At 36.9% G+C, this 12,347-nt stretch overlaps 1 protein-coding gene across 1 annotated transcript in view; it reads left to right on the top strand.

Annotated features, from left to right (window-relative positions):
- Positions 1–3,835, top strand: part of Smp_000990 (exocyst complex component 1) — a gene marked incomplete at its 3' end in the record, with an annotated part of 28,296 nt that extends 24,461 nt beyond the window's left edge. Inside the window, exons 12-14 of the mRNA XM_018795201.1 lie at positions 2,053–2,218; positions 2,303–2,460; positions 3,560–3,835. Of these exons, the coding sequence (XP_018649537.1) occupies positions 2,053–2,218; positions 2,303–2,460; positions 3,560–3,835 (600 nt within the window). The remainder of the gene's footprint in view (positions 1–2,052; positions 2,219–2,302; positions 2,461–3,559) is intronic.
- Positions 3,836–12,347: the final 8,512 nt, after the last annotated feature.

Genomic DNA, 12,347 nt, shown 5'->3' with positions numbered 1-12,347 from the left:
CCGTTTCGTCCTATTGTGGGACTCAGCAGTGCGCATCCACGATCCCACACTCGCGAGTTCCGAACCCAGGACCTATCACTCTCGGGCCGGAGCCCTTAAACGATAGACCACTGAGCCGGCATCTAACGGTGTTAATGTCTAACTTCAACCCACAATAGGACGAAACGGCCGTCCAGTGCTTCCAGGTTTTCGATGGTGGTCTAGCTTCAATTGACCCATGATTTCAACTATGAAAATACTAAATTCTCCACAAAACCCCTTGTCGTTTATTTTAATGAGTTAAACCAGAGAGTGATTTCTCTAATGAATTCATTCCCAATAGGACATAGTATTTGCAAAAGCGGAAGTGAAACTTACATGTCAACGTCCTTGTTCTAATCTATAACTTCCTTCTTCCTTTTTGTTTACTTTGTTGACTACTTCCCATTCTCTACTATTTTCTTTATATTTTCATCGTATGTTCTGACCACTCCCTTTCATAATTTGGAAGTGGGTGTTTTTAAAAATCTATTTTCTGTAGGGTGATTTAAGTGATAAACACTTATAGACTTACATCTATTTCTGTTTTTAGGACTCGTTCTGTTTTGCTTTACTGTGTTTGATCGATCATTGATTACTGTCAGTACTCATAGATGCCTATTTGTTATAAACATAAGATACTTTTTATAACGCTAGGGTTTTTTGTTATAACAATCCTTTCACTTTTTACACGTATGTGGGACGTTAACTTACCTTAGACGAATATCTACACTAGATTCCCACCCAGTGTCTATCTTACAGGACTTCAACACAACTCAGATCAAGAACACGAGATTAGCCTGACTATAACGTCAATATATTTCCACACCAAGATCCGACACAATCCAACAACAAGGAACAGTCAATCCATAACAGTCCGGATAGGGGAATATATAAAACATATAACACCTGTCACACTATCCACATGTCTGAATCATCAAGACAACCAATCACTGTCATTCTCTCCCACACATCAATGTTATAGATGATTATTGTATCGTGAAGAAATTAGCATCTACGATTCTCCATATTTGCGTATGAATTCACTCAGTAGGATAAGACATTTTGATTCATTGAACCACTCTATCCTGTTTTAATTCTTTGGTTCTATGTATGTATTCAAGGCTTTCTATGCTAATAATATTATTGTAGTAGAGTAATAATTAGATGTTTTTTTGAATTCTGTCACGGTGATGAATGTCTTAGTATTATATTCTGACGAAGAATAAAGAAATGGTAACTTTTTGGGAATTCCTTATGGACTATCATCGCTATCATTCTATTCTATCGACTTTTTTAAAAAAAAGCTTTTGATCGCAATAATGTAGTAATTTTTCTCTATTTTCTTTTGGATAAGTTATGTGGTGAAATGCTGGAATAAACAAAGCTTAGGTTAAGCTTAAAGGTCACAGTGACAAGTCATAGATAGAAAATTGTTTAATGAGATTGTAGTTCTTTATCGACTGAAGTGTCTGGGATATGTATTGGTGATTTCAGATCTCCAACTGGCTGGATATGCAATGTTTTTCGATGTTTACATGTATATAGGTTGAATGAGATCTATGGACTATCAGAATAAGATATCTCGCCTCTCGACATTCAAACTCAGTACCTACCAGATCGTGGATGCGCACTGATGAGGAGTCCCACAATAAGACGAAACGGCCGTCCAGTACTTCCAGGTTTTCTTTGGTGGTCTAGCTTCAGTTGACTCATGCTTTCAACTATAAAAATACTGAAATCTTTACAAAACCCCTTCTGACAAAATTAGATATATATTAGCTACTCATAAAGTTATTCACATTTGATCTAAACTATATAATCGAAACAACATGATAAGTTAAAATCAGTGATAGCAATTCTTATGACGATAGTTATAGTGAAATGGAATTAGTGCAACTAATTGTATGTCATCTCTCACATCCCCATTTCTTTAGCCGCGTACAATTAAAAAGTATTATCATCATCCTCATAAATGTGTACCCCCTCTTTCACTTTGTGTTGTATATTATGTTCTTTTTTCTTCCCCCCTAGCATAATACTGTTATGTATAAAAATTATAAAGGTGATGAATTATCTACATTATTCGATTGTATGGTACATTTATTCGATAATGTTGAACAAGATATTTTAAATTTAATTACATATTGTGAACAATTACAATCTATATTGATTATGCCATTATTAATTACAATATCACGTATCACAGAAAATGAGATCACGGCAACATTATCGTCATCAACATCACCATCATCACCGTCATCTCCACAACAACAACAAACAGCAACCACTATGGATAATTCTACATCTAGTAATGGGATTGGTAATACTAGTCAATTACAATTGGAAACACAAGATTCTGATAAAATTCATATGACATATATTGCAAATTTTTTATCACGACTTACTATTGAAACTAAACGAGCTTTTAATCGTCTTGTTGTAAGTGATAATTTTTTTTCTAAGAAAATTTACTGACATTATTGTTGCCTGTTTTTTTGTTGTTGTCGATTCAGACCCCCGAATGCCCCTGGTACGGCCGAGAGTGGGAAGGGTTCGCTCTCCCTCTCGAAATCCTCTCAAATGGCCACGCGTATATAGCCTCTGTCAGGGAAGTCCTAACCACTGTCCTCTCGTGGCGGGGATGTTGTTTACGAAATTGAGAGGACGAGAAGCGAATTTTTGGCGCTTTGATCGGGTTGCTGGACACGGAAAGTCCACCTAGGGGAGTTGGAAAACCCTGATTCCAAACTAATGGTGCATATGGACTGGCTCCAGTATCCCAAGAGAACAAATGGTGTACGAATCAATCGTTGGTCACTGGCTACCATGGGACTGAATCTCCTTACGATGTTCCACTGCCTTGTGGATCAGATCTTTAGGTCAAAGGCTCCGAGTGTAACCCCCTAAAAAAACCACGATCTTTGGTTTGAACACCCGGGCAGTATCACAGCTCTCACACAAATCTCATTTGATTTGTGTGGCGCATAGATATCTGGTGCTTCCTTGTACCAATATTTATGTGTTTAAAATAAATAAATAAATTCCCTATCTCTCTGGTGACAGTTTCTCATTAGAACTTAGGGAATCACCTTTTCAAATTAAGCGCTAGTGAGCACATGATTCTTGCTACTGTGAAGAGAGTTTGTGCGGGAGAGTTTAATTCTATGGCTAACACTACCAACCAATCTAAGTTGAACAACCAGTAAAAACCAGGAAGAATTGAACAACTGTTCTATCCCAGTATAAGACTCTCCAACAGTGGAAATTCTCCACCAGGGGTCGAACCTTTTCTTTTCGTGAATTGGAGCTGTGATTTAGTCGTGTATGTCAAAAACCTTGAATGGTTACATATGTAAACTATGAGGTACGATTTTTTAGTGACTAGAAAACGTGGTTTTCAATCGTCGGATTTCAACGGCATTCCAAACATCAGTTTGGTCAGTCAGGTATTATTTATGTGTGATATAAATAGTATGTAAACCTATTCACTTTATACATGTTATCATATCATTTGCATTTTGTTAAAATTCTTCCTCAGGAGCGTCTTATTATTTCATTTAAAACAAGCAAAGCGTGCAAAAAAGTACGATGTGGTGTATTACCAATGGTTCGTACGTATATTGAATTCGCTGAATGTTCAATGACTGTATTTGCTAAGAGTTCACGTTTAGTTGATCTGGAACGTGCCCATAGAGAATTAGTACGATGTTTAATGACTGAAATTGATCGAGTTGCATCAAGAAGTGTGAAAACACCTGGAGAAGTTGTCCAGTTAGGTAAATTTATCATTACTATGTTAATATTTCCTTGTTAATACTCTACTAATCAAGAAACATATTGTAGATGATCTTTTTATTATTGTACTTTCATGGAGTATGAATTCATTGATTTTTGTTTCCCAGAGATATATTTGAAGGTATCCTATTTAACGGTTGATTTACACATTATATCCTGACACAAAAAATTCAATCTGTCTTAACTGATAACGCTAATGTGATTTGAAAGTACCAGGTATAACATTAAAGATACCATAGACTAGGATATGATAGCATCCTTTTATCTCATCTTGGACTACTCCAAAACACATCTTTCGGGGGAAATTCATTTTGTAAATACCCTGGAACAATTTGTAGCATATTTGAATTCATTCAGTTACGTAACGACTCTAACAAGTACTATTATTTGAAGTATAACATGAAAGCTAAACTATTTTGTAAAGTTGAATGGTGAATAGCAGTGAAGTACAGGATTCATGTTTCATTTTAAGATTTGTCAACTGGATCTACCTCCAACGCAGTAACTCTCGTTCCGAATGTCAACGCGTTGTTAAGATTAAGGACTAGTATATATCAACACTGGGATGGAGGTTCACTGAACTGAACAGTCCTAAATGGAATAAAAACACTCCTAGATTGAACTGCTAGCCATAATTCGAATTTAAAGAAAAACGTATGACAGAATGGCAATGTCGATGCGATCTGCTTAGGATACATTTATGGCAGTAGAGACTGGTTTATTGCAATCCTTAACATCAACAAAGGGGGGAAAAACAAATATTAATGAATAAACACTGATGATTGCTAACCTTGATTTATATAGGCTCCCAATTTTAATTACACCGTCCCCACCCTAAAACGAAACCGTTTACTAGTGCTCCTTGATTTAGGTGTTCATCTTTCGGTCGTTTAATTTCTAACTTGCAGCCCCATTTCGCTTATTTCAGTTACATTTCACATAAAATCTATCCAACATACTGTAGTGCCGTGCTTCGCTAATCGTTCATCTCGATAACCGTTATAATATAAATCTTAACGGTGCATAAAATCAGAAGGCAATGAGAAGCGGCAGCTACAGTTTTATAGACAAATGACGCAGGCCAGAAATTTATAAGCATATGAGTAAATATCAGCTACCGAAAGAAAAATAACACTCATTGGAGATGTCGCGTAAGCCAACTCGACAGAAAGAAGTGAAAATCATGCGCACTGGAGATTGCGGGTACCGATACTATAATACATAAGATTATTATCATTCATTGGCGCCAGTAATGTTTTTCGCATACACTTAGCATGATAGACCTACTACTGGTTATTATTATCCAAGTGCTTGTAATTTTTTTTATTATTGCTTGATGGGTGCTCCTTATTGATTCATAAATTGTTAGTGATGTGATTTAACCTTGTGACACCTTAATCCTAATTATTTATTCTTACTTACGCCTGTTACTCCCAATGAAGCATAGGCCGCCGACCAGCTTTCTCTAACCCACTCTGTCCTGGGCCTCCCTTTCTAGTTCTACCCAGTTTTTGTTCCTTCTTCTCATGTCTGTCTCCATTTCTCGACGTAATGTGTTCTTTGGTCTTCCTCTCCTCTTTTGGCCTTCAGGATTCCATGTGAGGCATTGTCTTGTGACGCAATTGGATGATTTCCTCAAAGTGTGCCCAATCCACTTCCAGCGCTTCTTCCTGATTTCTTCCTCCACTGGAATCTGGTTTGTTGTCTCCCACAGTAGCTTGTTGCTGATAGTGTCTGGCCATCGGATCCGAATTATTTTGCGTAGACAACTGTTAATAAACATCGGTATCTTCTGTATGATGGCTTTTGTAGTTCTCCACGTCTCTATCCCATACGGTAGAACTGTCTTGACATTTGTTTTGAAAATTCTAACCTTGGTGTTGGGGAATAAATAATTGAAATTATTCAATTATTTATTCACTAATCTGAATATTCAAACCAGCTTCCAGCTGAAGAGCAAATTAGGAAAAGACGTTGGAATTGGATAGGTTATACATTTATTACAATTTTGTTTTTCTTTTCTGTTTTTATATTAGAAAATTATCATCGTCTTTGTGATATTCTTCGACGTTTGAAAATGTCCAGCCTAGATGATTATCGTCAAGATGCTAAGAATCGTTATACTTTAGCTCTACAAGAATATACAAAAACATGTATGGGTCGTCCATTGGAGAAATTAGCAGTAAGTCAATTTGACTTTTTTTCTTCATTTATTATTAAATTCATTTAGTATTGATTGTTTGAATCCTCTCATCGATGTGTTAGAACTGCAACTGGTCAGTCTCTAATCGGTATATGTGCATACTGTGCGTATTGCCTCGATATAGCCTTAATTCACAAGCATTATAAGCAAAGATGGATAGTGGCTAGCAGTGGAATCCAGGACGCGCGTTTCATCCTATTTGGACTCAGTGGCCGAGTGGATAATGCGATGGCGTTTGAAGCGAAAGGTACTGGGTTCGATTCCCACAGTGAACATCAACTCTGAGATGCAGGTACATCCAGCTGACGAGTCCCAAATAGGACGAAACGTGCGTCAAACTGGATTCCACTGCTAGCTACTATCCATCCTTGCTTAAAATTCATTTATTATTGTTTGTAAAATTCATTATCCTCTCCTCTTATATATGAGATCGGTCTAAACCAACCGAAAAAATGGAATTCCTTAGTAGTCACCATTTTGATCTCTTGGATTTTGCGCATACCTTCGAGTACAGATACTATGAAACTAGTTCACTGAATAGCTAACTTTCATCGATATGGTGAGAATTCCATATATGCTTATGTTTTATCTTTGTATCATCATCGGTTGGAGCAGGATTAGACTTTTGTCTTTCCTTATCTTCTTGATGGTTGATCTATGATTTGACTTTCAGTCGACTTAATAAATATCTAGTTCGTTGTACTGTACAGAATTCTCTCGTTATTATGATGTGAGCTTGCATTATTTAGTTAATCATTAGTCAAAATTTAGCCATAATTACTCAGTACTTGAATGTGGAGTCATGGAGGTTTGTTGACATATCAATGGATTTCGATGATTTTGGAATAAAGGCTTTCAGGCGGTTGCGATTTCCAGGTTGTGTATACTGTAAAAGAATGATTGTTTTTTTGGTGTAGACTGAAAAGGGCATTAAATTTTTATCCATGGATTTGTCGATCGACCTTTGGGTAGGACCATAGGATCCAAGATATTATTTACTTATGACCAGTCACACACGACCGTTTTGTAAATACATTTTCATTATGTTTGCTCTGTAAAGTTTTTAAAGCTCATTGTCAGAAACGTTAATTTATCCTTCCATCTTTACGAAACCAGGATAGCCAAATATGATCAGACGCAGAGTCACCAAGAATCCCTACATCGATGGGCCTAAGTTTTAAAAACTTACGGCGAAACTGTTGTCACCGACATTGTTGTTAACCAAACCTCTTGTAGCCAGGCTGACATCATGACGGCGTTCATTATGGGTAGATTGATTGCATTCACCAAACCCACCACAAGGACTAACACAACTATTCAAATACTCGAAGCTTTCAAATACAGGTCTTGATAGAGTACTTTGCATTAAGAAGGTGCCGATAGGAAGTATTTCAGTTAATGTAACTTTATTGGGTCGTCATCATTAATAAATGCGATCACCGTAGTATCAAGCTGGAACACCATTAGACTGAAGAAAATAATTGCAACTTATAAAAATCATTGATCAACTCAGTTTAATTTTAGTGTAAATGCTTCTCTTTTGCAACCGATGTCATTTAAGGGTTGATATGCCAATAAGGTCATAGTTCATGACCATCAGAACATACAAATTATCGATATGAGACACGTATTCGTAATTTTGAACTTGCCATGCTAGAACGAAAAATTATCTTGCTTCATCATTATTCATGTGAGACGTTCATATATATAGGTCACTTGTTCTTCTATACACGTAAGAATTGATATTTTTTGTTCTCTTAGTTAGATGGTCTAATCGTGAAATCTTTGTTGTTTATCTAAACAAAATTTTTAGCATACAGTTCATTAAGAAATAAGTTATTAGGATTGTCAGCATCCGTATATATGGAGACCATAGAATTTCCATAGATTTTAAACTATGAGCTGATCTTAGATCACTTTAAAAACCTGAAAACATCAGATGTCGTTTCGTCCTATCACGTGGCTCGTCAGCAGCGTGCATCGACGAACCTTCATTCGCGTATCGAACCCTTAACTTTCATTCTCACTCAAGTGGTTAACCTGTAAATCACCGTGTTGATATGCAACTGTATTTAATGTCTAACTTCAATCATGGATGTGCAATGGTGAGAAGTCCCATACTAGGATGAAACCGCTGTCTAGCGCTTCCAAGTTTTCAATCGTGATCTAATTAAGATCAATTTGTGCTGTGTTCAAATCTTTCAGTAACTGATCAACTCATTGTTCTGTTGACGCAATATTTGTTTTATTGTTGATGATAAGTGTTTGTTTTCTCTGTCCTATGTTTCAACGCTTTCCTAATCGAACTCATATCCGTAGTTGTCTACAGTAGCTAATAAGTTTCCAAGTCAGTACAATAAGTTGTTGATCATTTATGGAGAGATTCTAACAGCTTGCTTCTCTTCCAAGTATATCTTGATAATGCTTTGTCTAAGAAGAGAATGTTGAAAACTTCACGACTTAGTGATCCAGTACAGAGAATACAGCATCTCCAAAATCCTTTTACCATGCTTTAAATATTCTTTATTAGCACTATTTCTATCTAAGTATTACTCTATTTACTTATTATTCATTGTTACTTTTAATTTCTTCTGTAAATCATTTAAAGAGCTTTTTTGAAAATGTTCAAAGTGCTTTGGATGCTGGTGTACGATCTGAAGTAGTTAGTTATCAATTCGCGTTTAGTAAACAACAATTACTTAAAGTGATCAAAGAATATCCTGGAAAAGAGGTATGTGACCATTGAAGAAAATTCATAAATAGTAGATTACTTCATAATAATTCGTTGGAAATGTAAACAACGTTTGTGTGTGTCTGTGTTTTCTTTAACAGAATTTCTATCAATTTTTCCGTTGTCAGTTAGCCCCCGAATGCCCTGGTACGGCCGAGGGTGGAGAGGGTCCGCTCTCCCTCTCGAAATCCTCTCACATGGCCACAAGTATATAGCCTCTGTCAGGGAAGTTCTACTCACTGCCCTCTCGTGGCGGGGGTGTTGTTTACGAAATTGAGAGGACGAAAAGCGAATGTCCGGCGCTTTAACCGGGTTGGTGGACAAAGCGAGTCCACCTAGGGGAGTTGGAAAACCCTGATTCCAAACCAATGGTGCACATGGGCTCCAGTATCCTGATGGAACGAATGGTGTACGAATCAATCGTTGGTCACCGGCTAAAATGGGACTGCATCTCCTTACGATGCTCCTGCACTGCCTTGTGTATCAGACCTCTAGGTCAAAGGCTCGGGGTGTGGCCCTCTAAAAAAACCACCTGTTTGAGTTTGGGCACCTTTGCAGTATCAAAGCACTCACACAAATCGAATGAGACTTGTGCGACGCATATGTATTTGGTGCTTCCTTGTATCAATTTTTAGGTGTTTAAATAATAATAATAACAATTGTCAGTTAAGATTTCCATTGAACTATTAGCAAGTTTATAACATTAGATGATCGAAGTTGTTTACTAGAAATACTCTGGCATAATGAAGATTTGTTTGAGGTGTTGCATATTTTTTTGTTGTTTTTGAACCTGTTATGCGTTTAGAAAAGAAGGTCGTATGCCAATTCGTTATGATTTTATGTCCGGCTTTTTATCACGTGAATTATCCATCAATCGGAATACGACTTTTCCAATCTTAGCACTGTGCTAACAAATGACTTTGACCAGTATGAACAGTCTAGCGCCCTTATTGACCCCTTGTCCACCTAGCCCTTCCAATTGAGTCAAGAACATCAATGACAGCTTCTGTTATGCGAATCATTTATTTCAAACATACTCGGTTTATATACCAGACAGACAGACCACATCACACCATCAAATAGAAAATAATATTTTTACAAGATCAAGCCAAATGTGGCTGTGAACATGGGAGACGATAATCAATAAACTGAATATAATTTACGGACAGTAAATCGTATAATAATAATAATCCATAGGTCAAAATGAAGCTTATAATAAGATGAATATAGATATACACAATCTAATTACCCAATAGTTGGACATTAAGAATATATATAGAATAATCATCCATTAATAGGTCTCGGAAGTTACCCTGTTGCGGCGTAAATCTGATTCCTTTTTGATCGTATGGATGATTGTTTGTTGTCAAAATATACGTACTGTCTATCCTCGTATGTAATAAATGACTTTTTTCCGCGTTGGTGAACAACGGAGTTAAATACGTCAAATACGAGAATGGATTTAGGATACATATATTTTCTAGTCATTGAGCTGGCCAGGGAATCAGCGATAAAGTGAACAGAAGAGAGAGAAGCAAAATGACGTGCGCTTTGGAGATGGCTGGGAAGTCAACTCGAGAGCGAAGCAAAAACAATGCGTATTGAAGATGGCGGGGGAGCCAACTCATTTTAAGCAAGCGTTAATCAACATTTATAGTCAAATAAAAATGAATGACAGACATATGATGAATAAGATACGGAGTGTGCATACACATACGCTCATTAAAAAGTAGTCAAGGTTAATAAGCGAGTAATTGACAAGATCAAAATATGACTCATGATGGACAGGCGAATTGGCTTGGTCAGAAGCTAGAATAAAGTATATGGGCTTAACATAACAACCGATACTACAACCCGTAGCCATGCCTTCGCTAAGATATAACAGGACCGAACACTGAATTTCTAATCGACGTTTTTTCCCACCATCTCTTTATAGGAAATGATAACAGATTAATCATAATTTGTCATTCTATAATGAATGTATAAAGATATTAATTATTCAATTCATTGATTTATTAATTAGTGTACTTAATAAAGATTTGTTATCCTTTTCTTCTTTACACATCCTCTTCATCTATTCTCTCTCTTTAAAAAGAAAGTTGCTATGGGATTTTTCATCAAGTCTACAAAATAAGTACATAGTTTAAAGGGTTGGTATCTAGAATTACCTACTTAAGATGGTGAAGAGATTTTTGAAATTTATCTGTTGTCAGGGTTGCTATAACCACGATTGGAGACTCACTATTCTAATTTGATGATTAGAGCCCTGTTTAAAATTTTCAAGATGTCTATTTTATAACTGTGTAAAGATTGCACTAAACTTGCTTGTTCTAGATTTGTTTGAAATAAATAATTAAAAATCATAACGATATGTACTCATGCAACATTATGAAACGACTAGAACTTCTTTCGATGGTAAACACTGAAAATCTTACGTTGGGAACTACACTTTTTGACATATTTTTCTTATTTGTTTACCGTTTGAAGGAAATGAGATTCGAATATAATCGATTTTATAACCTCAAATGTCCTAGCATGGCCAAGATTGGGGGAAGTCAGCTCTCCCTCCTAAATTGTTCTCACATGGCCACGCGTATACAGCCACTGCCAGGAATGTCCTACTCAGTGCCTTCTTGCGGCATTACTGTTGTTTATAAACTTGAGAGGACAAAAATCGAATGTCTGGCGCGTTGACCGGGTAGGTGGACACGAAGATTTCACCTAAGGGGGTTAGAAAACTCTAATTCTTAACCAATGGTGCACATGGGCTTCAGTATCGTGAAGGAACAAATGGCGTATGAATCAATCGTTGGTCATCGGCTACCATGGGACTGCATCTCCTCATGTTGCTACACTCCCTTGTCGATCAGGCCTTTAAGTCGAAGGCTCTGGGTGTGGCCCCCTAAGAAAACCACATTCTTCGGTTTGGGCACCTGGATTTGGTGCCCGCTTTGTACCAATATTTATGTGTTCAACTAAATAAATGAATAAATTCAGTCATATAATGAATGAATAAAAACAAACAAAATAGCTTTAGGTATCATTAACAAGTTTTGATTTGATAAATTTGGATAAATTGAGCATTGGATAGATTGTTATAAATAAATACAATGTATTTGTAATATCCCAATTAGTAGAGAAATTAGATTTTCTGACGTTTCGTAACTCAGTGTAAATAAATAACCATAGTAACATTGAAGTAGTTGAGAAGTTCCTGTATCTAGGTAGCTGCATAAGTGCTGGTGGTGGCGTGAGTGATGAGATCGATGCACGTATAGTGAAAGCCAGAGCGGTTTATGCCAATCTTGGTCATCTTTGGCGCCTTCGTGATGTTAGTCTGGCTTTAAAAGGTCGGATCTGCAACGTGTTGGTGAGAGTAGTTGTTTAAGAAAAGCGGAGAGGTGGTCAGTGTCGTGGTATGAAAAAAGCTACCAAGGACTAGCTTCTGTTGGTCCTTCACGACTCCCTGGCTGGGGTCCGGGAGATGGTGCTATACAGTGGCTAGAGACGTTATCAGATATGGTTCAGAATAGAAGCCAATGGCGATCCTGCTGTAACCTTCTTTTGCTTTCTGCATAAAGAGTGGTTATAACCTTC

The sequence above is a fragment of the Schistosoma mansoni genome, chromosome 1 (assembly GCF_000237925.1).
Source record: "Schistosoma mansoni strain Puerto Rico chromosome 1, complete genome".
Taxonomy (NCBI): Eukaryota; Metazoa; Platyhelminthes; class Trematoda; order Strigeidida; family Schistosomatidae; genus Schistosoma; species Schistosoma mansoni.
Note: the sequence above shows the minus strand (reverse complement) of the source record. Positions and strands in the feature narration are given on the sequence as shown.